Here is a 27,070-nt window from a genome sequence, read left to right on the forward strand (position 1 = left end):
GTCTGCTTCCGGGAAGGATTGGAGGTTCCAAGGTTTGTTCCAGGAGGTTCTGCTTGTTCCAGGGAGCGCGAGCTGCTGCAGAAGACCAGGGCAGAGCTGCAGCAGCAGCTGGAGGTGCTGGAGCAGGAGGCGTGGCGGCTACGGAGGACGAACGTGGAGCTTCAGTTGCAGGGGGACTCCGCTCAGGGCGAGAAGGAGGAGCAGCAGGAGGAGCTGCACCAGGCTGTCCGGGAAAGGGAGCGCCTGTACGTGTGTCCCCTCCTCCCTGGGGCTTGATGGTCCCTTCAATTCCACACTCTCCTCCACCCACTCCCGTCTCATAGGAAGTGGAGTAAATCGAAGCCTGGCGTGCAGTGGGTTTCCACTAGCTTACTCTGCTCCTTTTGCAGAAGGCTGCATACAGCAAGTTCACCCAGGCTTTTCTGAGCCCCGCTAAGGGCTGAAGCACTGCGGGGTACAGGAACTAGTAAGACCCAGGCCCTGATCTCAAGCAGTTGCAGTCTCATGGGGAAAACAGACAAGTAAATAGCAAACTGTGGCATGAGGCCAGATGAAGTATGAGGAAACCAGAGCTTCCAGCTGGGTCCTTTGGATGCATGAGAGTGACGGTTGATAATGGAAAGCCTCATGGAGGAGGGGGTGGTCTTTGAGCTGGGCCTGGACATATTTTGATTGGTAGAGAGTGGGAGAGGGGCCAGAGGGACAGATTAGCAAAGAAAAGAATGCAGCAGATTCGTGGCATATACAGAGTAGGCTAGGCTGGCTGGAGGGTAGGACTTTTCCCAGGTAGTAATGGGAGATGAGTGCATTAAGAAAGGGAATTCCAGGGGCGCCTGGGTGGCTCAGTGGGTTAGGCCGCTGCCTTCGGCTCAGGTCATGATCTCGGGGTCCTGGGATCGAGTCCCGCATCGGGCACTCTGCTCAGCGGGGAGCTTGCTTCCCCCTGTCTCTCTGCCTACTTGTGATCTCTCTCTCTGTGTCAAATAAATAAATCTTCAAAAAAAAAGAAAGAAAGAAAGAAAGAGAAAGGGAATTCCAGAATCAAGAGACCTAGCGAATCTATAAATGCCCATATATGTCATAGAAAAAGCAAGGACTTTTGAGCTGGTGAAATCTTAGTTAAAATTATGGCTCTGCCGCTTGGGTAGATTATTTTATTTGTATAAAATGGGAATTATAGGGCGCCTGGGTGGCTCAGTTGTTTGAGCAACTGCCATCGGCTCAGGTCATGATCCCGAACTTCCAGGATCAAGTCCCGTATCAGGCTCCCAGCTCCTGGGGGAGTCTGCTTCTCCCTCTGACCTTCTCCTCTCTCATGCTCTCTCTCACTCATTCTCCCTCAAGTAAATAAATAAAATCTTAAAAAAAAAAAATGGGGATGATAGTATTTACCTTGAAGGATCCGTGGAAAGGTTAGAGCACTGTCTTGCAAAATGCTGGCATAGAGCCGGCATGTGGTAGGTCTTCAGTAACTGGTAGCGGGGCCTGTGTTCTTCCCCTCTGGTACATTCCCCTCCTCCCCTGCGCTCTCGCTCCTTGCAGCAGGAGGCACGGATAATGGAATCTTGAAGGACTACTATAAGAATCATGACTCATGCAAGGATGGTCTCCCCCATACTAAGGAGAATAGACAACCCACAAAGATAATTATGTTTTTAAATTTAATTAGTGTGAACTGGTAATACATATATCAATATTTATTATGACCTGAAAGTCAAAACTATTAAAAAAGACAAACACAGGGGTGACTGCGTGGCTCAATCGGTTAAAGGACCCAACTCTTGATTTCGGCTCAGGTCATGATCACAGGGTCTAGAGCTGGGCATGGAGCCTGCTTAAAAGCCTCTCTCTCCCTCTCCCTCAACTCCTCCCCAGCGTTTCCCTTTAAAAAAAAAAAAGACAAACTCAGAGATCCGCTTCTCTGTTTCATTCATGCCATTTCCCTTGCTTCTATAGGCAACATCTTAAACTGCTTTGTTGATTGTCTTTCCATCTGCTTCATGCAAATACATGCATATATTCCTTTTTTAAACAAAATTTTATTGTTTTTATTTTATTTTATTTTATTTTTATTTTTTTAAAGATTTTATTTATTTGACAGAGATCACAAGTAAGCAGAGAGGCAGGTGGGAAGCAGGCTCCCCACTGAGCAGAGAGCCCAATGCGGGGCTCGATCCCAGGACTCTGGGATCATGACCCTAGCTGAAGGCAGAGGCTTTAACCCACTGAGCCACCCAGGCGCCCCTATTGTTTTATTTTAAGTAGACTCCAACACCCAACATGGGGCCTCAACCATGACTCTGAGAGTAAGACTTTCATGTTCTACCGAATGAGCTGGCCTATGCATATTCTTAATTTCTCCCAATGTCTGACTTTTTTCACTTTATATGTCCTGGAGTTCTTATTATTTAGAAATAAACCATGGAGTTCATGGTTTTTAGGGACCTTCTTCATCCTTTTGCGTGACAAGCGTAATCACACTCCTGTTACCTTTTGGGGTGTGGCCACCCCCTGAGACTGGCCCCAGCCTCCTCTCCTTTCCATCCTAGTCAGGAGATGCTGGTGGGCCTGGAAGCCAGACAGTCAGAATCGCTCAGTGAGCTCATCACTCTTCGGGAGGCCTTGGAGGCAAGTCGCCTGGAAAGGGAGTTGCTGAGGCAGGAGCAAACAGAAGTGACCTTGGCGCTGACCAGGGTAGGTGGGCTTGCTTGGGGAAGGTGAGGGGGGTTTTAGAGAGTTGTGTTTCTAGGCAAAAGGCATGCAGCCTGACTCATTCATTCTTCACCTACCCAGGCACGACCCTTCATATTTCCTACATCACTTAGTTGCCTCTGCTTTTGGCCTCTGTCCCTCCCAATGGACTCTCTAGGCTGGAGTTAGAATGGTTTTCCAAAGTGTAAATCTGGTGACGTCGATCTCCTTCCTGTAATCATTCAGTGGCTTCCCAGCTGCTTGGTGACACGTTCAAAGCCCTTTGCATCTGCCCCAAACTGTTCCCAGCCTCTTCCTCTCTCCAGATCCTTTCTTAACTCCCCATCCACCTCGACTCCTGCCACCTGGCACTGATCACGTGATGTTCTCCGGCTTCACGCTGCTCTTTCCTGCCTCCGCTGCTTGTGGGCTCCTCTTCCCTTTGGCTGGACTGCGTCCTTCCTCTCCTTCTACCCACAACTCTTCCTCACCGCTCAATACCCACCTTCGCTGCCAGCTCTTCTGCCAAACATAGAATTCTGATTCCCCCAAACCGAATAAACACAGTAAATAATTTGCAGAGCACTGTGGGCTTACATTGCCTGGGATGTCCTTGCAGTTCTAGTTGTTTGTACATCCTGATGTCTTTGCCTCTACCGTGAGCTCCTCTCCTACTTCTCTGTGATTGAAGGAAGGAAGGGAGAGAGGGAAAACTTGTTTCAAATGTAAGGGAAGGAAGAGTGTTCTCTGTACAAGGACAGCAGCAGGTGTTGGGGACGTGAGCTGCTCACTGTGGCAGGAAAGCTGGCACAAGGCATCCCTTTAACTCTCCTTGTTTTTAGGCAGAACAGTCAGTTTCCGAACTGTCAAGTTCTGAGAACAGCCTGAAGGCTGAGGTTGCCGATCTTCGGGCTGCTGCTATCAAGCTCAGTGCCTTAAATGAGGCTTTGGCCTTAGATAAAGTTGGACTGAACCAGCAGCTTCTCCAGGTAAGCAAAGACTTCTCTGATCTGTAGGGTAGGTCTGGGCCCTGACGCAAGGCCAGCCAGTGACTGGTAGACCTGATGCCCATAACCGGGAGGAGTCTATAATAGATCAGCCCAAGACAACTCAGCTCCTAAATGTAGTCCTGAGATGAGCAAAAGGAGCATTGGGGGTGCAGAGGACAGCCAAGACTATAACACCTGGGTTTGGCCATTAAAAATAGTCCCCTTTCACACCTCCACAGAACCACTTACGGGCTGTAGGGTAAAATCACCAGGGCCAGGAAGAAGGCCCGCATCCTCTGAAAGGAAGACAAGGTGTTTAATCTCATTGCATGAGATAATAGCAATCACCAGAAAAGGATCTGCTGAAGAGCCTACATCTCAAAGAGTCTTCTCTATGGGTTGCAGATGTAACATGGCTCTTCACTACCACTGTTACCTTGAGCCCTGGAAATGTTCCAGAGTCCTTTTATTCTGAATTCTTTGAGTAAGCGTTTTTGCCTTTTAATCACCATCCACAGCATCAACCCACCCAGTGCCTGGAACACAGGCACCAGAGCAAACGAATGCACATAGTCTGCCTCTCCCATAAGCCCTCCTGTGTTCCTCTTTGGAGAACAGAGTCCCATCTCCCTCGGTTTTCTGTCTTAGCACTTGATCCGTAAGCTGTAACCATTGGTCTTTGATGCCTTTCCCGTTCTGACCAGTAGCTCGAACAGGAGAACCAGTCTGTGTGCCGCAGAATGGAAGCAGCAGAGCAGGCGAGAAACACTTTGCAGCTGGGCCTGGCGGAGGCCGAGAGGGGCCGGGAAGCCCTTCGGGAGAAGAACACTGTCTTGGAGGCTCAGCTGCAGAAGGCGGAGGGGAGCAGGGCTGAGCTGCAGGCAGACCTCAGGGGCATCCAAGAAGAGAAGGAAGAAATTCAGGAGAAGCTCAGCGAGGTGAGAGGACAGATCTGATGCCATTACACGAAGGTATCGCACAAACCCGTCGTAAAAGATGAAAACTCAACAGAAATGGTTCAGAAAGTGGGAAGATCTTACTTCCTAAAAATGACTGATATTACTAGTTTGGGATACATCCTCCGATTTTTTTTTTAAGATTTTGTTTATCTTATGGGGTGCGGGGAACACAAGCAGGGGTAGTAGGAGAGAGAGAAGCAGGCTTCCCATTGAGCAGGGAGCCCGATGTGGGACTCGATCCCAGGACCCTGGGACCATGACCTGAGCCAAAGGCAGACACCCAATGACTGAGCCACCCAGTCGCCCCACCTTCCAGTTTTGATTTTTTTTTTTTTACGATTTTATTTATTTGTCAGAGAGAGCAAGAGAGAGCAGGCACACAAGCAGGCAGAGAAGCAGGCTCCCTGCTGAGCAAGGAGCCTGATGTAAGACTCGATCCCAGGACGCTGGGATCATGACCTGAGCCAAGGGCAGTGGCTCAACTGAGCCACCCAGGTATTCCCCCCCCCCCACCTTCCAGTTTTAAAGAGAATTTCTGTAGGAATCCTTCAGTTCCTCCAGCAACTCACACCCTCTGGCTTGAATTAGATGCCTTTCCTAGGTACTCTACCTCCAGATATTCCAGCTACCACACCACACATAAGACACACTGTGGTATAATCCATTTATAGTCTCCACCATTAGACCAAAAGCTCCTTGAAGACAAGGCTGTGTTTTACTTGTTTTTATTCTTACATCATTTTTTTTTAAGATTTATTTATTTATTTTAGAGAGAGAGAGAGCATGCAAGAGCATTAAGAAGGGGCAGAAAGGGGGCGCCTGGGTGGCCCAGTGGGTTAAGGCCTTCTGCTTTCGGCTCAGGTCATGATCCCAGGGTCCTGGGATCGAGCCCTTCATTGGGCTCTCTGCTCCGTGGAAAGCCTGCTTCCTCCTCTCTTTTCTCTCTGCCTGCCTCTCCGCCTACTTGTGATATCTCTCTCTGTCAAATAAATAAAAATAAAATCTTAAAAAAAAAAAAAAAAGAAGGGGCAGAAAGAGAGGGAGAGAGCACTTAAGGAGACACAATGCTGAGCACAGAGCCCACAGACCCAACATGGGGCTCAATCTTACAACCCTGAGATCATGACTTGAGGCAAAAACCAAGAGTCAGGGGCACCTGGGTGGCTCAGTGGGTTAAAGCCTCTGCCTGGGTCCTGGGATCGAGCCCCTCCGCATCGGGCTCTCTGCTCAGCGGGGAGCCTGCTTCCCCCTCTCTCTCTGCCTGCCTCTCTGCCTAGTTGTGATCTCTGTCAAATAAATAAATAAAATCTTTAAAAAAAAACAAGAGTCAGCCACTTAACTGACTGTGCCCCCAAGCCCCCCTGTTCCTCCACCTTTTAACAAAATGTCTTGACACATAGCAGCAACTCAGTAAATTTTTTTCTGAGCCAGTGGCTCAGCTAAAGTTCATCTTTCTCCTCTACCAAACTTCTCACTGCCCCAAAAATGATACATATACCTCCCTTCCAGAGTCCCTTTCTCAGAGACTGATCACTTTCTTCCTGATGTTTTGGGTGTCTTACTCCTTAAGACTAAAATCTCCTTAGAGGTAGTTCTCTTCCAGCCCTAACACACAGGGTCTCGGCTAAGAGTTCTGTAGGCTGACACAGGAAATAGGATTTACATGAGCGGGTGACCGTCCAAACTCACAGAGCTGGGTCGGGAATCCTTGAAGGGCCAGCGGCCCTAACCTGGTGATAGCAACCCGGGGGGGGGGGGTGGTTCCTGCCTCCACTCTGTAGCTTGCCCATTTCTTCCTCCCAGGCCCGTCATCAGCAGGAGGCAGCCTTAGCTCAGCTGGACCAGCTACAGCAGGAGACAAAGCGACAGGAAGAAGTGCTCGCTCGGGAAGTCCAGGAGAAGGAAGCCCTAGTGCGAGAGAGAGCCACCCTCGAGGTGCGGCTGCAGGCTGTGGAGCGAGACCGGCAGGACCTCTCCGAACAACTGCTGGGGCTCAGGTAGGGCCCAGACCCAGTTCGGACAAGGGCAGAGGGAGCATTGTGAGGCGAAGGGGAGCCAAACCCGGTTCCAGGCCCAAAGTATCACAACTCCTAAGCGAGTTGTGAATTTATCGCTGCTCCCTAATTTCTCTGGGTGGTCAGTACTTAGAACTCAACTCGTCTTAAGGAAGGTTAAGGGGCCTGATGGGTCAGAACTCTTCCTGATTCCTGAACCTCACAGCTCAGCCAAGGAGCAACTGGAGAGCAGTCTGTTTGAGGCCCAACAACAAAATTCTCTGATAGAGGTCACCAAGGGCCAACTGGAGGTCCAGATTCAAACTGTCACTCGTGCCAAAGAAGTCATTCAAGGTGAGACCCCAACTGGAACGGGGACGATTCATTCCATGGGGATGTGGAAAGCCAGCAAGGCCGTGGGAAGTTATCAGAGGTCCTGCTGTGGCCAGGCCCAGGGCTTCCGAGATGGGAGTTTGCTCCCGAGGTCTGAGGAGAGGGGAGAAAGAAAGAGGGCAGAGGCCGAATGGGAGCTCATGCATCTGTGGCATCTCAGGGGAAGTGAGGTGCCTGAAGCTGGAACTGGACACCGAGCGGAGCCGTGCAGAGCAGGAGCGGGAGAGGGCAGCCATTCGGCTGGCCCAGGCTGAGCACGAGGGGCAGACGGCCCTGCAGCAGCAGAAGTCAGCCCATGAGGAGGAGGTGAACCGGCTAGAGGAGAAATGGGTAGGTCATGGATGTGGCTGGGGACGGGAGAGGCAGACCTGGCCTCCCTTCAGTGGGTACTCTACCTGCTGACTCTTGGGCCAGAAGCAGCTGCTTATAAGAATGAAATCTGGGGGCGCCTGGGTGGCTCAGTGGGTTAAAGCCTCTGCCTGCGGCTTGAGTCATGATCCCAGGGTCCCGGGATCAAGCCCGGAGTCGGGCTCTCTGCTCAGCAGGGAGCTTGCTTTTCCCTCTCTGCCTGCCTCTCTGCCTACTTGTGATCTCTGTCTGTCAAATAAATTTTAAAATCTTAAAAAAGAGAGAGAGAGATCTAAATGGGACCTGGTCTTGCACCTGGTCTCCAAGGTGCAAAATCCAGTTTCTAGTTATTAAATGAGTAGTATATGGAGAACCCTGAGAATGATTTCTGACATGTAGTAAGCTCTGTATTTGTGTTGGCTGTTATTGTTATTGTTGTCATTGTTGTTTTGCTTTGCTATGTACAGTGAGTTAAGCATGGATCTTGGGATTTACAGTTGTTAAACTGGCCCCAGGGCACAGAGGAATACCTTGGACCCCTTTTTCCCGGTTTAGAACTGTATTTCTTTTGTCTTTTAATTATATAATTTAGTCCATTAGCTTTGATTGTCCCTATAGGTACATTTGGATTTATTTCCACCATCCTATGCTGTTTTTCCTGCCTTTTTATACCTTTTTGGGGTGGAGAGGTTATTCTTCTTAATTTTTAGGGAGTTCAGTTGGATGATTAAGTTGTATTTTTTTTCTCAGTTCTTTTTCTCTATTACTTTGGATGGTATATTCTCTATTCTTTTTTTAATTTTTGTAGTTGCTTCCTTTAATATTTAAAAATATGTACCTAAGGGCGCCTGGGTGTCCTTTGGCTCAGTGATGATTCCAGGGTCCCAGGATCAAGCCCCAGGTTGGGCTCCCTGCTCAGCAGGAAGCCTGCTTCTCCCTCTCCCACTTCCCTGCTTGTGTTCCCTCTCTCGCTATCTCTCTCCCTGTCAAATAAATAAATAAAATCCTTTAAAAAGTAAAAAGTAAAATAAAAATACATACTTAATAAAATCTCAGGTTATTTGGTATGTTTCCTGTTTTTCTGAATGACACAGGGACCTCAGAACATTTTACCTTCATTCACTCCTCCGACCCATTGTACTTTTTTATGCAATGTCTTGTTATAACTAGTTTGTTAACACCATAAACTATTCTGACCTTTTGTTTTATACAGTTAATATTTGTTTTAGATACACTGAAAAATGACATTTTTCTCACTGATCATTCCTTCTTGTGTATTAGACTTTCATTTGGATTTATTTTCCTCCTTGAAATAGAATTTATTTGGTGAGAATCTGTTGGTAATTAATTGTCTGAAAATATTCCTTTTTTACTTTATTCTTGAAGGATAGTTTCACTGGGTATAAAATTCTAGGATGGTAGTTATTTTCTCTTAGCATAGTGATTATTCCATTGTAGGTATCAGGAAGACCTTGATTAGTTGGGTGTCAGAACTTCTTACAGTATCCTCCACGTATCTTAACTCTTAAATTTTCTGTGTTCATTTTCTTTTTCTATTCTGTGTTGTAGATGATTTTTTTTCAGATCTCTCTTCAACTCCCCATTCAGCGATGTCTAATCTGCTATGTAGTCTATTTGCCAAGTTTTAAATTTCATTTACTAAATTTTTTTAAATTTCTAGGCAGTGTATTCCATTATTTTTTTCAAATCTTCTTGGTTTTAATCATTTTTCCCTATTTTGTATTTTCATCCTCTTTTATTCTTTTAACACATGAAACATATTTTTATGCTAATAATACCAGTAACTAAAATCTTTTTGGGCCTGATGCTGTTATATGTTGTTTCCATTGGTTCTCGCTTGTGTGTTTTGTGGTTCTTGGCTCTGAGCTCATGTTCTTTAGAAATTTTTCTTTGGGAATCCTTGTAGTCCTCAGGTGAAGGAGTTTTTCTTCAGAAGATTTGCTTTTACTTCTGTTAGGAGTTTCCTGGCAGAAGAGGAGGACACTGTTGTTATCCCCATTTTTGTAGATGAGGAAACTGAGGCATAGAAATATGATAGAAATTAACTCAGTTCACTTACTCTAGTAGTGTTGGATTAAAGGTTCTAGCATCCCAGAACATCTCATCTTAAAATAAAATTTTAAATTAAAATGATACAAAATTTCTGTTGAAAGTGTATGGCGTCCCATTTAGGCCCTGCACCCATATGAAGACCAGGTTGTGGTTGACTTCTTGAGGGAGATTTTTTTTTTTTACCCTGTATAAAGGTTGAAACAAACAAATGTTCTTATTGTTTCCTTTTGTGGAGTTTTTGTTTTGTTTTCTCTCCTACTTTCTCTCTGCTTTTCTTCCCCATTTGTCTCCTCTTTCATCTCTCTCTCAAGTTTATCCTTCTACTGAGGGCACTATAGCCCAGAGATAGGCAAGTTTTTGGTACAGGGCCACATACTAAGCTTTGTGGACCTTAAGGTCTTTGTCGTAATTAACTCACCTCTGCTGTTGTAGTACAAAAGCAGCCATATGTAACCAAATGAGCATGTTTATGTTCAAATAAAACTTTAAGTGCAGACACTGGAACTTGAATTCCATATAATTTTCACATGTCACGAAGTCTTTTTTTTTTTTTTAACTTCTTTTTTTATCATTAAAAATGTAAAAACTACTGTTAGCTCACAGGCCACACAGCAAAGGAGGCTGGCTAGATTTGGCCAACATGCCATAGTTTGTTGACCTCTGGTTAGCCCTGTGGGGGTCCAGCTTTATGTGAGAATCTTCTATTGGACTCCCCACCCTTGTCTTCTGTTTTCTTTCCCCACATAGCATTAAGATGAGTTTCAAGGTTATTAGGTATAGCAAAGGCCTCCAAGAGAAAGCCAGTTCTGCATTCATTTACCTCTTTGGATCACAAGTCTTGCCTTTATTTTTGACTTCTCTGAAGTTCCTGCTGGCTCATTATACGTGGAAATGTATATTTAATATTTTATCCAGTATTTTTTGCCATTTTGCAGCTAGATTATTCAGAGATCTTGTTTGTCAGATTTCTGGAAGTGGAAGTTGACTTGTGCTTTATGCGTATTTGTGATTTGACTCCTATTACAAGGCTGACTTGTTGGCAAGATGGCAACCAAAGTTTGCTTTTTTGGGAGTTACGTGCCTAAAGTAGGGGAGAGTGGGCATCAGAGAACCAATCTGCTTCTTCAGTTCATAGTCATAGCATCACCTGTGGTTTGGTTGATTTAAAATGACATTTGTAACTTATATTAGGGAGAATTGCACTTTATTTTTTTTGTAAGGATTTTATTTATTTATTTGTCAGAGAGAGAGAGAGAGAGCAAGCACAGGCAGACAGAGTGGCAGAGGGAGAAGCAGGCTCCCTGCAGAGCAAGGAGCCTGATGTGGGACTCAATTCCAGGACGCTGGGATCATGACCTGAGCCGAAGGCAGCCGCTTAACCAACTGAGCCATCCAGGCGTCCCGAGAATTGCATTTTAGAAAACACTTTTTCATGTATCATTTGACTTTTTTTTATAAATCTCATTTGAGTCTCATAAAATGTGATGAGATAGGTAAGGCAGGAGTTGGCAACCTCACTTTATCGATGGGGAGACAGTCCAAGGGAGGGCCCAAAGACTCAGCCGGGAAGGGGGGACCTTCTCTGCTCCAGCCCCCCTCCTGCCTCTTCTCCTCACCCCCTGGGTTCTAACGGTGCTTCCCTCATGTAACCAGGAGAAGGAGCGCTCCTGGCATCAGCAAGAACTGGATAAGGCCCTGGAGAGCCTAAAGAGGGAGAAAACAGAGCTGGAAATGAAGCTGCAGGAACAGCAGGCAGACATGGAGACCATCCGGAGGCAGAGGGAGAAAGAACGGGCAGAGGCAGAGAGCGCCCTCTGCCAGGTGGGAAGCTGGGAAGATCCGAGCTGCGATTCCCCCTACCTCTGACCACTTCCTTGTCCACTCCCTAGCATGCTGCTGCAGGGGGCTTCCAGAAGAGAAGTACCTGCTCCCTTTGCTGCTAGTGAGCCCGAGGACCCCTGAGTTAGCTTTAGGGCCTACGGCATGTCACACTTCCTGAGGGAGGGCCGATGCTCACCACATCCTGTCAGCTCACAAACCGGGGACAATCTTTGCACTTCCTGGTTCTTAACAAGCAGGTCCAGACCTCCTTTGACCCTGGGTTCCCTCCCCATTTGCCGGAGGAGCCCTAGAGCAGTGGGAATGTGCTCCTGGCCCAGCAGGTGAGCACGGTGACCCCTGAGATGGCAAGCTCTCGCCTCTCTGCCCCTCCACAGATGCAACTCGAAACAGAGAAGGAGAGGGTGTCCCTCCTGGAGACGCTGCTGCAGACCCAGAAGGAGCTCGCAGATGCCAGCCAACAGCTGGAGCGGCTGAGGCAGGACATGAAGGTTCAGAAGTTAAAGGAGCAGGTATGGAGGCCGGTCCTGGGCAGGGAGGCAAGGCAGCGCAGCCAGCCCTCTGGTGCTTCTGTGCACCCGGTCCGGGGCAAGGTGCCGTCCCAGGACAACCATCGAGGTGCACTCAGCTGTGAACGTGACACACATGGTCCCTGTCCTCAAAGAGCTCATGTTCTAGTGGTGGAGCATACAAAAATGCGCAGATAGAGGATTCATGAGATGATCACGGGTGGGAAGGAGTGCTTCGAGGGAGACGGATAGGGTGACGTGACGGGATTGAGAGTGAGTCACCAGAGGCCACTTTGAACAAGGTGGTCGGGGGTGGGGTTGACTGAAAAAGTGACACTTGGGCTGAGACGTGAAGGCTGAAAAGAGCCAGCCGCATGCAGCAGCAGAAATGAGCTCCGACAGCTTATGCTCGGTGTAAGAAGCCAGTCACAAGAGGCCATGTCCCGTGGGGTTCCCTTTGTAGGAAATGTCCAGAATAGGCAAAGCTACAGGGACAGAAAGCAGATGTATAGTCGGGAGTGGGGATAGGAATAGGGAGGGTACAGGGTGATAAAAACATTCTGAAATGTGGTGACATGTACAACTCTGAATATACTAAAAACCATCAAATCATATGCTTAAACAGGTGAATTGTATGATATGTGGACTATGTCTCAGTAAAGCCCTTTTATTTTTTTAAGATTTATTTATTTGAGAGAGAGAGCACGGATGCACACGAGTTGAGGGGGGCAGGGCTGAAGGAGAGAGAGAAGCAGCCTCCCCGATGAGCAGGGAGCCTGATGCGGGGCTTGATCCCAGAACCCTGGGATCATGACCTGAGCTGAAGGCAGCTGATTAGCCACCCAGGTGCCCCTTAGTAAAGCCCTTTTAAAAAAAAAAAAAAAGGAAGAAGAAAAAGCCAGCTTTTTTTTTTTTTTTAAGATTTTATTTATTCATTTAACAGGCAGAGATCACAAGTAGGTGGAGAGGCAGGCAGAGAGAGAGGGGGGGGAGGAAGCAGGCTCCCTGCTGAGCAGAGAGCCTGATGTGGGGCTTGATCCCAGGACCCTGGGACCACGACCTGAGCCAAAGGCAGAGGCTTTAACCCACTGAGCCACCCAGGTGCCCCAGAAGCCAGCTGTTTGAAGATCCGTTTTGGCAGGGGAAATAGCCATGGTCAGGGCAGTGGGACAGACAGAAAGGGCTTGAGGAGTGCCAGGACAGAAAGGAGGCGAAGTGGCCCCACCGTGATAGGCTCAGGGTTGAGTGGAGTGATAGGCAGGAGCCCTTGGTTAGCATGGGAGGAGCTTGGAATTTGTTCTAAGGGCAGTGGGAAACCGTTGGATGGGATTTTAAAAGCAGACATGAGGGACGCCTGGGTGGCTCAGTTGGTTAAGCAGCTGCCTTCGGCTCAGGTCATGATCCCAGCGTCCTGGGATCAAGTCCCACATCGGGCTCCTTGCTCCGCAGGGAGCCTGCTTCTCCCTCTGAAAAATAAAAATAAAAAAATAAAAGCAGACATGACTTGCTACATGCATTTTAAAAAATATTTTAGCTGCTGAGTGGAGAAGTGTGTGCATGTTTGTGCGTGTGCACATGCATGCCAAGGAGTGGTGTCGTGGCGTGGAAGTAGGGATTTGCAACAGGAGCCTGCTGCGGGGGTCTCGGTGACGGACTGCGACCAACTCGGGCACTGGCGGAGAGAGCTGGGGTGAGCCAGTGCGCTCTGTGGGGGAGGAGACAGATTAGGAGGTGAGGGCCGAGGTGGCATCATGGAAACAGTGTGGATTGCTGGGTCCTGCCTCAGCTTTTGCCACCAACCCCTTTGAAAAACTGGTATTTATATGACACAGACTTTAAAACACAGGCCCCAATGGGAGCTTTCTCCTGCTCACTGTGGTCTTCTCCCTTGACAGGAGACCACCGAGATGCTGCAGACCCAGCTCCGAGAGGCGCGGCGGGAGCTGGAGCAGGCGGGCCAGCAGAGCAGAGACGACCTCGCTGCCCTGCGAGAAGAGTGCAGGGCCCTGCTGCAGGCGAAGATGGACCTGCAGGGACAGGTGCCTCCTTCTCTGTCCCAGCCCTATAGCCAGGCTGGCCTGCTCCCTCTGCGCTAAAGGGGAGCCTTGGGGCTGCTTGGGAAGGAGAGGAAAATGGAAGGGCGCTTAGAGTAGAACACATGCCCTTGGAGCCCTGGGACAGTCATCTCTCCCTGTCATGACCACAGAACTTAGATTTTCTCAGGCAGCCCCTGTGCCCTTCATTCTTCCCACCCTCCCCAGAGATCCAGTATTTTAATATTCCAAGTTGCTTTTCCTACTCTGATTCCTTTTCCTTCTCAGAATCCCATTATCAGCTGGTGTTCTGATTGTTGGTTTTTAAAAAGATTTTATTTACTTATTTGACAGGGAGAGAGAGGGGGAGAGTACAAGCAGGGGGGAGTGGCAGGCAAAGGGAGAAGCAGGCTCCCCGCTGAGCAGGGAGTCCAATGTGGGGCTTGATCTCAGGAGCCCGGGATCATGACCTGAGCCGAAGGCAGACATTCAACTGACTGAGCCACCCAGACACCCCTCTGATTGTTTATTTCAAAAAATACGATCACTGTACACTTGCCCATCCCTTTATCACCCTGCTTCTGGTTATATTTTGGTTATATTCAGCCAAGATTTTGATTTGTGCCTGCCTTGACACAGCAGATGTGAAGCTGGGAGACCACAGTGGAGCTGGACGGTACAGAGAGAGGGGTGCTAAGAATAGTGTGTAAGCATTGGCAGAAACCCCCAGGGCACTGGAAATGGGCCAGTGACTGTGACCTCAGAGGACCTGGAGTCCTGGTGAGAAGCCTCCCCCCGAGGGCCTCCTGCCCTTGGTCATCACGTGGTATCTTTCCAGGTGGAGGACTTGAAGTCTCAGCTGCTTTCCAGGGATGACTCTAGGAGGCTGGTGGAGCAGGAGGTTCAGGAGAAGCTGAGGGAGGCCCAGGAGTATAGCCGAATGCAGAAGGAGCTAGAGAGGGAGAAAGCCAGGTAGGTTCAACAGGCCACGGAGTAGGCTTTGTCTGTCTAGCTGCTGTGGTCACTGTGAGGTGGACAGCTCTTCCCTCAGCCCTTCCCTCAGCGGATCCAGCTGCTCATGTCTCTAGCCCCAGCCTGTACATGTTGGGCACCAGGTACTGTGCCAGGGGCTGGGGATGGCCCCCTGCCTCAGCAGAATTTACCGTTTTGTGGGAAAGATGTTAATTAAGTGATCCCCCAGAGAAATCGGTGCAGGTTATGTTACATGGCATGGAGGGAAGAAACAGGATGCTGATGTCAAAATGGGGGGGCGTTGGGAAGGACTTTTTTTTTTTTTTTTTTTAGATTTTATTTATTTGACAGAGATCACAAGTAGGCAGAGAGGCAGGCAGAGAGAGAGGAGGAAGCAGGCTCCCAGCAGAGCAGAGAGCCCGATGCAAGGCTCAATCCCAAGACCCTGGGATCATGACCTGAGCCGAAGGCAGAGGCTTTAACCCACTGAGCCACCCAGGTGCCCCAGGGATGTACTTCAGATAAGATTTCAGGGAAGGCTTTCCTTAGGGAGGTTGCATTTAAACTGATCACTGCGGAGACACGAACCAGCCAGGCAAAGGGGTGAGAGAGAGCTCTGTGGTAGGAAGAGAAATCTCAGGGCCCAGAGACGGCTCAGAACGTGAGGTATTTGGGGACACCGGAAGCACTGTGTGACCAGAGCCTGATGAATAAGACCCAGGTGCAGGATCTGGGCAAGGCTGTGTCATTGGGGATTTGTGGGCTATGGCCAGGAGTGTGTAATTTATTTTAGGTTTAGTAGGAGACCCCTGGAGGATTTTAAGCAGGGAAATTGGCACGATCCAGCTCAGGGTATATCAGAAGAGGTAGTGATGGCAAGAAACCTTGGGGATGAGTTAGGGCCATCCGGGTGAAGCATGGCGTGTCTTCTCAGTGATGTAGGAGCTTGAAGCATGACAGTCCCTCTTGTTGAGGCAACCACAGGCAGCCAGACATGTTAGGAGACAGGTGCAGTTGTCTGCCTGAGAGATACTAAGGCTGCATCAGGGTAGGGGGAGTGGGGAAGGGGAGCAGGGGAAGAGCTCAAGGGACGTTGAGGGAATTGGAGTCCATTATATGTCATCACTGATTGGACATAGGTAGGATAAAGGGAGAACTCTGATGTGGTCAAGGCTGCCAAGTTGGACCACCGGGTAGATAAAGGTGCCGTTCGCTGAGCTAGGGAGCAGGGCCGGGAAGAGGGGTGTGCAGAAGGATGGGAAGAACTGGATACAGTGAATTTGAGCTGCTGCATAGATATTTCTGGAATCTGCCAGAGAAGAAGCTGAAGCTGAAAGGAGGTATCACGTGCCAGAAGTACCTAGGAGCACTTAGTCGGTGCTCAGTAAATGCTGGCTTCTGTTGTTATGCTGCCATTGTGATCTTACTGTTTCTCTCTGAAGGGTTAGTGCCATGTTTAGCACAGTCACATGAGAAGGTAGTTCTTCATTCCCTGAGAGAATGACCTTAGTCCTCTGGCCTCTCTGCAGCCTGACTCAGTCGCTGATGGAAAAGGAACAGAAGCTCCTTATTCTCCAAGAAGCTGAGTCTGTTCACCAGCAAGAGCTGAACTCCCTGCGCCAGGACGTGCAGGAGGCCCGGGGAGAGGGGAGAGAGCTCAGCGCCCAGGTACTCAACCACACCGCTCGTGGGCCCCGTTCCTCGGCAGAGGCCTGCTCCTGGAGTGGAGAAGCCAGTTGCTTAGGACCCTCCCATGAAGAGGACCGTTCTCTTGTTCCGTATTACAGGATGTGCTGGGACTGTAGCAGCCCTGGCAGGAGGGGCACGTCAGGACTGGGCAGGGTGGGGGCTAACCTGACGCAGAGCTGAGGAAGCTCCGGGGAGGGTTCTGACAGCCCAGAACATGGTGCCCAAAGGGGCGGGGCTCCCAGGGGCCTGGGTCAAGTGTGGCCGCATCTAAGTGTGCCAGGTCAGCTTGGCGAGACACAGCAACAGAACAGATCAGATAGGCAGCACCAAGAAAACTTCAGGACTCCATCTGCTCACACCAGGACCCCAGACCTTGGGCACAGGGGAAAGCGGGAACCAGGAGAGGAAGAGGGAGATGGTCAGAACTGGAAGGGAGACTAGGGTGGAGAAGGACCGGGTCAGGTCATCAGTGCTGGCTTTGGCTCCTAGCAGTCTAGCTTGCAGGTTGCGTGAGCGTCGGTTTCTTCATCCGTAAGACAAGGATGATTATTCTTAGCCATTAGGGGAATGTATGAAGTGTCAGAACACAGCAGACATTCTATAAATGGGAGCCATTATTATTGCGACCGTTTTCATGTAGCTCAGTGTCAGGGTTTAGGCCGAGTTCTGATTGAAGCAGGGGGCTGGTGTGGCTGCCAGGGGAACTAGGGCCACAGCCCGTTTGCATTGCCTAGGTACATGTGACAGGAGTCAGTAGGCGGGCAGGCCGGTTGGATGGAGGGTAACACTCCTTCCAGAGCCCTCCTTGCCCATTGGAGAGCTAAGCCTCCTGGCCCCAATGAAGGTGAGCCCAGGGCTTGCTCAGTGTGAGGCCAGGGGGGGTCGGTCAAGGTATATCCACTCCCTGCTCAGAGTGACAACATTGCCTTCCCGGCAGGTGGAATTCCTGAAGCAGGAGGCGAGGGAGAAGGAGGCGGACTTTCTGGCTCAGGAAGCACAACTGCTGGAGGACCTGGAGGCAGCTCAGATGACAGAACAGCAGCTGCGAGCCTCGCTGCGCGCCCTCGAAGCCAAGGCTGCCCAAGTCCAGCTCCGCCTGCGTGGCGCAGAGACCCGGCTGGCGGCGCTGGCGGCAGAGCAGCAGCCCGGGCACCAGGCCCAGGCCCAGCTGGCCAGCCTCTGCTCTGTTCTGCAGCAGGCCTTGGGCTTCACCTGTGATGGCAGGCCTGAGCTGCGTGGCGGGGGAGACTCTGCTTCCCTTTGGGGCCCTGAGGCAGGTAAGACGGCCATGCAAGGACTCGGTCCTTTGGGCCAAAGCCACCCCTGGCTCCCTGGAGGGAGAAGGCAGGGGCCCCCAGTTCCTTAGGCAATATCACAGCAAGGTTAAGGTCACAGACTCTGGAATTAATTCAGTCCTCCCTGAGCTTGATTTTTTGTTTCTTAGAGAGAAAGAGAGAGCACGCATGCGCAAGCAGCCGAAGGGCAGAGAGAGAGGGAGAGAGGATCTTAAGCAGACTCCCCTCTGAGCACAGAGCCTGACTTGGGGCTCAATCTCTCGACCCTGAGATCATGCCCTGAGCTGAAATCAAGAGTGGAACATTTAACTAACTACGTCACCCAGGTGCCTCCTCTCTCAGGATTTTTCTAAGGAGTTTCTGAGAGTACATAAGTCAAAGAGGTCACACAGTTCCTGGCGTTTAATAAATGCCCAACAAGTGACAGCTAGCATTATCTAGTGCCCGCCACAGCTCCTGGCACATAGGAATGCAGAAAGTGCCTGAGGAATGATCTGCTCAGGAGGGGCTCTTTGGGGAGAGGAGGGATCTGTGGGAAGGCCAAGACTATCTGGGGAGGTTTGGCTGTTTCCTTTCATAGGGCAGCCAAGTGAGGAGCTGTTTCCTCGTTTTTTCAGACCAGAATGGAGCTAGGCTCCTCCGTAAGAAAGGGCCCCTCCTGGCAGCCTTGTCAGCTGAGGCAGTGGCATCTGCCCTCCAGAAGCTTCACCAAGACCTGTGGAAGACTCAGCAGGCCCGGGTACGATGCCCTGTTCTCCTTCCTTGAACTCTTCACTCCCCGGAAGAGGACTCATGAAGCAGTTTGAGCTGTTTTATTCCCAGTTTGGGATGAATTCCATCTTTAGCCTTTCCTCACGGGGCAGGCATGAGCACAGCATTTGGTTTCCTGGGCCTGGGTTTCACTAGTCAGCAGGGGCAAATGATGCGCGCCTCAGGGTTGTGAGGATCGAGCGAGTGAGGGACGTGAGAGGCTCTGAACTAGAGAAGCCTACACAGACGAGGAATATTGTTTTGCCTGATTTTCCTCTCAGCTGTGAATTACTTGTTCTTGGTGCCGATACCTCCAAGAACAACCCGACAAACGGACTGCTGAGATTTGAGGCTGCCATTTATAGGAACATTCCAGGCCTAAGGCTAAACTAAATGTCCCGTAAATTCCACCTCTCAGTGAACCTATCATTCAGTAAAAATTGAATGCCACCTCTGTGCCAGCCAGTGTGAGCTGACGGCTCGGAAAGGAGAAATACCAGATCTCCACCCTCGAGAAGGCTGAGGAAGGAAACTGCCTTCTAAAGTAAGCAGAACTGATAGAATTAACCAGATCAGTTACAGATGCAAATGATAATGACAGGAGGAAGGGACAGTTCATTCCTGCTTGGGGAGGGTCACAGGGAAGGAAGAAGGGACCTTGGAGCTGAGCTTTGAAGTAAGAGTTTGGACAGAGGACAGACCCCGGACGAAGGTGCACAGGGCTTAGACAGGGATTCTAGGCTCCAGGCCGTTGGAGCAGAGCCTTTCACGACTCCAGGGAGTGATCTGGAAGCAGATCTGAGGGGGCAGATCCCACAGAGGCTGAGAGGAAGGGGGGCTGGCAATTGGGTCCCGGTGTGGGATAGCTTGGTGGGGCATGAGGAGGTTGGAGTCTAGCCTTGCCCTTCCTTTCCCAGGATGACCTCAGGGAGCAGGCTCTGAAGCTGGAACAGCGTCTTGCTGATGCAGAGGCGGAGAAAAGTCAGGTCTGCACAGAATTACAGGATTTGCAGAGACAGCTCTCCCAGAACCAGGAAGGTAAGAAGCTCAAGGCAAGTGGAGAGATTTGGAGGGAGAGGAGAGGCTGGAAGCCCAGAAGCGGTAGCCACTCTTTGCTGCTCGCTCCCAACTGTGAGAAGCTACCTAGAAACCTCTCCAAAGGGGTGATGACCCCTGTGAACAGTTTTTATGCTTTGCTTGGCTTTTGAGGAATTCAGGGGGACAGAGTAGGTGAATTGAGAGAAGTTCCTGGCTGGGCTTCCACTTTCTCTGCCTGCAGATTAAAAAACAGGCAACCTAGGGCCAGGACTGTGAGAATGTTATAAAATTCTGTGTCTTTTGTCATTTATCTGTGTTACTTGTTTTTGTTCTCTCCAGCTGTGTCGTCAAAATTACTCACCTTTGACAGCAGAGGGATTATGGGCTTGTTCAGGAGACACCAAAGTTCGGGGGACCTGGGGAGAATGCCCCCCGCCCCCTGGCACGGCCAAGGGCGTGGGTGGTGACTACTTGGAAAAGAAAGGAGGGGGCCAGGGCTCTGTGGTAGAAGAGAAGAGGACAACTTGGGGAGGGGGGTCAGGTCTTGAAAGTATCCCAGAGGGCTCCCTGAGAGCCACACACACAGAGCTAGTGGGTCTTGCAGAAATGGGGGGCAGCCTGTAGAGCGACAGTGGTCTCTGGGAACCTCTGCAAACCATAGAATTAGAGACTAGAAAGGACCTCCAGCATCTTTGGTCCCCCCTACCCTTGGATCTGGAATCCAGGGCTGGAGATCACTACGTGATGAGGATGAGGTAGTGTTGGGAGGAGAGTCAGGCAAGTGCCGGCACCGGGCGGCAACTACGGATGCGAGTGTGGGAGCCGCAGGGGCCCAGACAAACCCGGAACAGCTGGCTGATGGGTGACATGGCTGTGAGACTGGATGTAATTCTCTCCTTCCTCCCCTTCTTCCCCTTTGATTCTGTTCCTCCCCCTCCATCTGCCTCTATGTCCCTCTCTTCCTTCACCCTGGGCCTCGCTCTACCACCTCCCCTATTCCCAAAGAGAAATGCCAGTGGGAAGGAAAGCAGAAGTTGCTGGAATCCGAGCTGACGGAACTGCAGGAAACCGTGACGTCTCTGCAGAGTCGTCTGCGGCAAGCAGAGCTGCAGGGACTGGAGGCCCAGGTGAGGTGGGCCTGGTCTGGGGCAGGGACTTTTTTCAGGAGGAGTCCTTGGGGGCCAGGCTGAAGCTCCAAACCCACCTGGGCCTGTGGTCAGGCCCCAGCCACGTGTAGTGCCCAGCGTCCTTGAGCAAGGGGCTCAGTTTCCCTGGCTGGCTCCTTGAGGTCCATTAGGAAGGCCCTGGTCAGTTTTCCTGAAAGGAGGCTGAAGTATTTGTCCCCTGCCCTGAAGGACCAGAGTCTGGGATGGCTCGTTTGTTTCAGGCTCTCTCCTCTGGGCCTAGCAGAGCCCTGGAATTCCGTAAGGACAATATTTTACTAGATTAGCTTCAGTGGAAGGCACCAGTTCTCTTTGTCCCCCGACCTTTGCTGGTGCTAAGGCTGCAGGGAAAGGAGACGAAGGGCCTGCACTGGGCAGATGGTATCTGGGAAATGTAGCCCACGGTGGTTTTTCTTCTTCTTTTCCAGAAGGAGCGAGAGCTCCTGCAGGCAGCCAAGGAGAACGTGATGGCCCAGGTGGACCGTCTGCAGGCATCTGTGGCAGAAGCCAGGGCTCAGGCCAGTGCTGTCAGGGCTCTGGAGGAGGACCTGAGAACCGCTCGCTCGGCCCTGAAACTCAAGAGCGAGGAAGCAGAGACCGAGCGTGAGCGAGCCCAGGCTCTGCAGGAGCAGGGCGAGCTGACAGTGGCCGAGTGGAAGGCTCTGCAGGAAAATTTAGCTATCCTGACCCAGGCCCTCTCCGAAAAAGAAGGGGAGGTGGAGGCTCTGCGGGGAAGCATCCAGGAGCTGGAGAAACAACGGGAGATGCAGAAGGTTGCTTTGGACGCCCTGTCTCTGGACCTGGAGAAGAGGAGCCAGGAGGTGGGCGTGCAACACGAGCAGATCCAGGAGCTGGAGAAGTGCAGGTCTGTCTTAGAGCACCTGCCCCTGGCCGTTCAGGAGCGGGAGCAGAAGCTGGCCGTGCAGAGGGAGCAAATCAAAGAGCTTGAGAAGGCTCGAGAGACCCAGGGGAGCATCTTGGAGCATCAGCTTCTTGAACTTGAGAAGAAGGCCCAAGTGATAGAGTCCCAGAAAGAACAGATTCAGGATCTGAAGAAGCAGCTGGTCACTCTGGAGTGCCTCGCCCTGGAACTGGAGGAAAACCATCACCAAATGGAATGCCAGCAAAAGGCCATCGAGGAGCTGGAGGGCCAGAGGGAGATGCAGAGGGTGGCCCTCACCCACCTGACACTGGACCTGGAGGAGAGGAGCCAGGAGCTGCAGGCCCAGAGCAGCCAGATCGACGAACTGGAGAGCCACGGCACCCTTCTGGCAAGAGAGCTCCAGGACAAGGACCAGGAGCTGACGTGCCAGCGAGAGCAGATCGAGGAGCTACAGAGGCAGAAAGAGCGTCTGGCTCGGGACCTGGAGAGGCGGGACCAGGATGTACTGCTCCAGAGGGAGAGGATTCGGGCCCTAGAAGACCAGAGGACGCTGCAGACCAAGATGCTGGAGGAGGACCTGGGCCAGATCAAGCTGTCGTTGAGGGAGAGAGGCCGGGAGCTGGCCTCCCAGAGGCCGCCCATGCAGGAGCAGGCGGAGGAAGGGAAGAGCCCGAGTAAAGCCCAGCGTGGGAGCCTCGAGCACCTGAAGCTGATCCTGCGTGATAAGGAGAAGGAAGTGGAATGCCAGCAGGAGCGCCTGCACGAGCTGAGGGAGCACAAGGACCAGTTGGAGCAGCAGCTCCAGGGCCTGCACAGGAAGGTGGGGGAGACCAGCCTGCTCCTGAGCCAGCGAGAGCAGGAGCTAGTGGTCCTGCAGCGGCACCTGCAGGAGGCCCGGGAACGGGGGGAGCTCAAAGAGCAGGCCCTGCAGGCTCACCTGGAGGAGGCGCAGAGAGCCCTGGCGCAGAGGGACCAGGAGCTCGAGGCCCTGCGGCACCAGCAGCAGCAGGCGCGGGCGCAGGAGGAGACGGCGAAGGAGCAGGCGAGCGCGCTGCAGGGCACCGTGGAACGGGCCCGTGTGCAGCTGCAGGAGCGCCAGGGAGAGCTCGAGGAGCACAGGGAGCATGTGCGAAGGCTTCAGGAGGAGCTGGCTGTGGAGGGACAGCGTGGGCAGGCCCTGGAGGAGGTGTTGGCTGACCTCAGGGCCGAGTCTCGGGAGCAGGAGGAGGCTCTGCTGGCCCTCCGGCAACAGTGTGCCGAGCGGGCCCAGGAGCACGAGACAGAGGTCACGGGCCTGCGGGACCGCCTGCTGCGGGCAGAGGCTGCGCTCAAGGACCGGGACCAGGAGCTGGAGGCTCTGCAGGCAGCCAGCCGGTCCTCCGAGCAGCGGGAGGAGACAGCCCGGGAGCAGGCCGAGGCTCTGCAGGAGGCCCTGAGCAAGGCTCAGGCCGCCCTGCAGGAGAAGGAGCAGCGGCTGCTGGGGCAGGCAGAACTGAGCCGCAGCCTGGAGGCCAGCACGGCCACCTTGCAGACTGCCCTGGACTCCTGCCAGGCACAGGCCCGGCAGCTGGAGGAGGCCCTGCGGAGGCGGGAAGGTGAGATCCAGGACCGGGATCTCCGGCACCAGGAGGCCGTGCAGCAGCTCCAGCGGGCACTGGCCCAGAAGGATGAGGAGCTGAGCTATCAGAAGAGGCAGGGACAGCTACTAGAGCAGTCTGTGGCCCAGAGAGCCCGAGAAGATGCCCTCCCAGGGAACCAGGGTCCGGAGCGGGGGAGAGAAGAGGAAGAGGTGCGGGGCCTCCGTGAAAGCCTAAGGGAGTTGCAGCTGACTCTAGCCCAAAAGGAAAAGGAGATCATGGGGCTGAGGGAGGCCCAGCAAAGGAAGAATCTGGAGGACTCAGCCCACAGCCACGCAGCCTCCCCGGCGGAGGAGCCCTTTACAAAGCTTGGCGCTGCCGGGCCGCGGCTGCAGCAGGAGCTGGAGCGACTGCAGGCAGCGCTGAGGCAGACGGAGGCCCGGGAGATAGAGTGGAGGGAGAAGGCCCAGGACTTGGCGCTGTCCCTGGCCCAGAGCAAGGCGAGCGTCAGCAGCCTGCAGGACGTAGCCATGTTCCTGCAGGCCTCTGTTCTGGAGCGGGACTCGGAGCAGCAGAAGCTGCAGGTGAGTCACTCCATGGGTGGTAACGGCTGGGGGGCAGAGGCTGATGTCTGGCTGCACTCAGAGGGTCCCTGCCACCCCGGGCTTGTGACACCTCAGGGTGCAAGAGGGCAGAGAGAGATGGAATCCAGGGTATTGTGCTCATCTGGGAGGATATGGAGAGACGCCCACAGTTCCATAGAGCTTATGGTCTAGCGGATAAGCACTTGGAATGCAGTGTCTAGTTCAAGTCAGAGCCTCGGTAGGGAAGTTCGGCGTGCTCTTGAGCACAAAGAGGGCACCCAGCTGGCCTCTCCTAGTGGTAAATCCTAGAAGGCTTCCCAGTCAAAGCAGAGTTTAAGATTAAATCTGAAGGAACCAGTAAGGAATTAGCCAAGCACAGGGTGGGGAGGAGCTTTCTGGGGAAGAGGAAAGAGGAAGGAGAACATGGAGCAGCCGTACAAGACCTCAGGCTGAATGGGACGCAGAGGGGCAATTGACCACAGAAGACAAGGCAGCGAGGGCCCCATCATTCAGGGCTTTGGAGTCATGTCGAGGACCTGGGTGACCAGTGGGATCTGGACGAAGTGTTTGGGGCAGTGAGGGAGGGTGACACATCTAATGTCACAGTAGATCTGGGGAGACCGACAAGGAGGTGGTCCTCGAAGTCCTGGGACAAATGATGACCGAAGACAGGAAGGGTGGATGGTGACTCGGGGCGGTGGGGGGGGGCCTAGAAGCTCACAGGCCTTCTGGCAGCTGACTGGCTAAGAAACAGGGGACTAAAGAAAGGGCAGAAGGAAACCGACCCCCCAGGTTTCTGCTCATAGGCAGGTTTCAGGAATGCTGTGGAATAGCCGCAGAATGAGGTGCCTGTGGGACCTGTAGGGGGTGAGGTCCAGGAAGCGGGTCTGTGAAGTGATCTGAAGTTGAAGGGTGAGGCTAAGGATAGACTTGGGGTCCTCAGCAGTTAAGGATAAGTGAACTCTTCTAGATGGAATATCAAATGAGAAGGGAAGTGGACTTTAGGGTGTGGCATTCAACTTCAAGGTCAGGGGCCATGCCTTAGTCCCCTTTGCTGCCCCAGCACTGGCCACAAGGCCTGCAACAGAGCAGACAGGAAAGCAAGGTTGACCGTTGGCCATAGAGAAGCATTGTCTCTCTTGCCAAGAACAACCCAGCCCATTTTTTCCAGGAAATTGACCCCACATCTTGGGCCTTGACCAGGGCTGAGCCCCAGAGAACCCCTCCCATCCTCTCAGACACAGCGCTGCAGGGGCTTCCCGTCTGGGGGCAATATGCCGAGAAGGGGATCCAAGTGTGAACTTTGGAGTCAAGTTCCTGGGTTTGCAATACCATCCTACAGTTTATGGGCTGTGTGACCCCAGATAAGTGCCTTCACTTCTCTGACTTTTGGGGGAATACCAATACCAGCCCTGTAGGGCCATCTTGAGTATGAAAAGAGATAAGCATTCGATAAGTAGAATTCTTTTCCTATCTCTAGGCTCGTTCGTATAGTCACAGAACAAGTAAGGTCTGTTGCTGGGCGGGAGGATTGCTGAGCAGTATTATAGCTCCGGTCAGCATCCCCCTGCACTGGCACCACCCCCCCCCCGAACACTCAAGAACATCTTTCAGATACAGCCCTTCATCTAACTGCCATCATATCTTCTATTAAGCATTTTCCATGCCATGCACTGTTGCTCTTGCTTCCCTCCACAACAACCCTGAGAAGCTGGAATTATCTCTCGTTTATAGTTCAGAGAGGCCAAGTAACTTGTCCAAGGTCATATGGCCAGTCAATGGCAGAACTAGATCTAGGGAGTCTGACTCTAGAATGCTGCCTGTTTGCCGAACTCCCCCTGTGAGACATACAGTGCCTAGAAAATATCTAGCCTGAGGCCCCCGCTTATCAGGAGGGATTAAACCCCAAAAGCCTGATCTATGCTTCATGGAGCATGTGGTCATTTTGCAAATGAGGAAATTGGGTTTTGGAGAGAGCTCATATCTTGACCCAGGTCATATTGCCAGTAAGTAGCAACAGAATACCCTGCTCTGTGTGTCTCCCGAATCCATGATATTTTATTTATTTCACAGTTAGAGATCACAAGTAGGCAGAGAGGCAGGCAGAGAGAGAGGAAGAAGCAGGCTCCCTGCTGAGCAGAGAGCCGGATGCGGGGCTCAGTCCCAGGGTCCTGGGATCATGACCTGAGCAGAAGACAGAGGCTTTAACCCCTTGAGCCACCCAGGCACCCTCCATGCTCTTTCTACAACACCTCAGTGCTCCAGGTTGCTGCTTAATTTATGCAAGATCTCAAACAAGGCAGGTTTTAGTCCTAGCCCACCATGTAACTTCCAACAGATCCCTCTCTACTGCTTTGCTTGTCATCTGTAAATAAAAATTCTACCCTAGAATAGCTCAGAGGCTCCAGGAACAATAAGATTATAACCTGATGAGAGAATTCTGGGGTTTTGATGAGGATGGAAGGTAGCATGGGGCTGGGTAGGAGGTTGCTACGGTGCGATTTGCTCCACACTTCAATAACCCAGGATGAGTTGGAGCTCACCAGGCAAGCTCTGGAGAAGGAGCGACTCCTGAGCCCCGGCTCAACCAGCAGAGCAGAACGGGGACCCAGAGAAGAGGTAGGTGCACAGCTGAAAGAGGTGAGCTGGGGGCCTGGTGGGAACCGATGGCCAGGAGGAAGCTCCTTTCCAGGGGCTTGTTCCCCTCCTTTGGAAATTGGGTCCCTGAAGCTCAGACCTGCCACACTGGTCTGTTTGCCCTCTGTTTGTTCCCCCATTGGTCTAAGGGGCTGGCCAGGTGAGAGTCCCCGGGCTGTCCCGCAGGTGCCAGGGGGAGAGGCTGAGCCTGGTCTTGGGACAGAGGAGAAGCAGCTCTGGGGACAGAGGCTGGAACACCTCCAGCGAGCAGTGGCACAGCTAGAGATTGACCGGAGCAGGCTGCAGCATCACAACGTCCAGCTGCGGGCCGCCTTGGAGCAGGTGAGTCCTTTCTCGTGTCCTCAGTGTCCTTATCTGGGGCTCAGCACACGGGTATCTTCACTTCTCATGGAGCCCCCGGAGCAGAGCAGTCAGATCAGGGGTCATATCCAGCCTGCTGCCTCTTGCTGAAAAGTAGTGTTCATGGGAACACCGGCATAGTGGAGTCAAATAGTTGGGCCAGAGATCTAACGGCCTGCAGAGCCCAAAATACTACAGAAAGCATTTGCTAAGCCCAGTCAGAAGGCCTGAGAGGCGGGTCCTACCTCTCTGCCCCAGCAGCACCTCTCTGCTCTCAGGGCTGCCCTGGCCTGC

The 27,070-nt window shown here is 52.0% G+C and overlaps 1 protein-coding gene across 18 annotated transcripts in view; it reads left to right on the forward strand.

Moving 5' to 3' along the window:
* Window positions 1-27,070, forward strand: part of CEP250 (centrosomal protein 250) — a 49,588-nt gene that overhangs the window by 19,198 nt on the left and 3,320 nt on the right. For 14 of the 18 annotated variants that reach the window (XM_013053348.2, XM_013053354.2, XM_013053351.2 and 11 more), the window contains 19 exons: window positions 63-245; window positions 2,550-2,694; window positions 3,534-3,680; window positions 4,388-4,618; window positions 6,443-6,636; window positions 6,860-6,987; window positions 7,187-7,356; window positions 11,101-11,268; window positions 11,664-11,798; window positions 13,691-13,834; window positions 14,667-14,800; window positions 16,330-16,468; window positions 17,427-17,766; window positions 18,402-18,523; window positions 19,452-19,572; window positions 20,578-20,699; window positions 21,164-23,779; window positions 26,306-26,398; window positions 26,603-26,758. In XM_013053348.2, coding sequence (XP_012908802.1) covers window positions 63-245; window positions 2,550-2,694; window positions 3,534-3,680; window positions 4,388-4,618; window positions 6,443-6,636; window positions 6,860-6,987; window positions 7,187-7,356; window positions 11,101-11,268; window positions 11,664-11,798; window positions 13,691-13,834; window positions 14,667-14,800; window positions 16,330-16,468; window positions 17,427-17,766; window positions 18,402-18,523; window positions 19,452-19,572; window positions 20,578-20,699; window positions 21,164-23,779; window positions 26,306-26,398; window positions 26,603-26,758 — 5,488 coding nt within the window. Of the gene's footprint in view, window positions 1-62; window positions 246-2,549; window positions 2,695-3,533; window positions 3,681-4,384; window positions 4,619-6,442; window positions 6,637-6,859; window positions 6,988-7,186; window positions 7,357-11,100; window positions 11,269-11,663; window positions 11,799-13,690; window positions 13,835-14,666; window positions 14,801-16,329; window positions 16,469-17,426; window positions 17,767-18,401; window positions 18,524-19,451; window positions 19,573-20,577; window positions 20,700-21,163; window positions 23,780-24,950; window positions 26,445-26,565; window positions 26,759-27,070 lie in introns of those variants that run through there. The other 4 variants (XM_045084126.1, XM_045084121.1, XM_045084125.1 and 1 more) reach the window with 4 other exon arrangements.

This window comes from Mustela putorius, unplaced genomic scaffold (assembly GCF_011764305.1).
Source record: "Mustela putorius furo isolate JIRA1106 unplaced genomic scaffold, ASM1176430v1.1 tig00000743_pilon_pilon_pilon, whole genome shotgun sequence".
In the NCBI taxonomy this organism is placed as follows: Eukaryota; Metazoa; Chordata; class Mammalia; order Carnivora; family Mustelidae; genus Mustela; species Mustela putorius.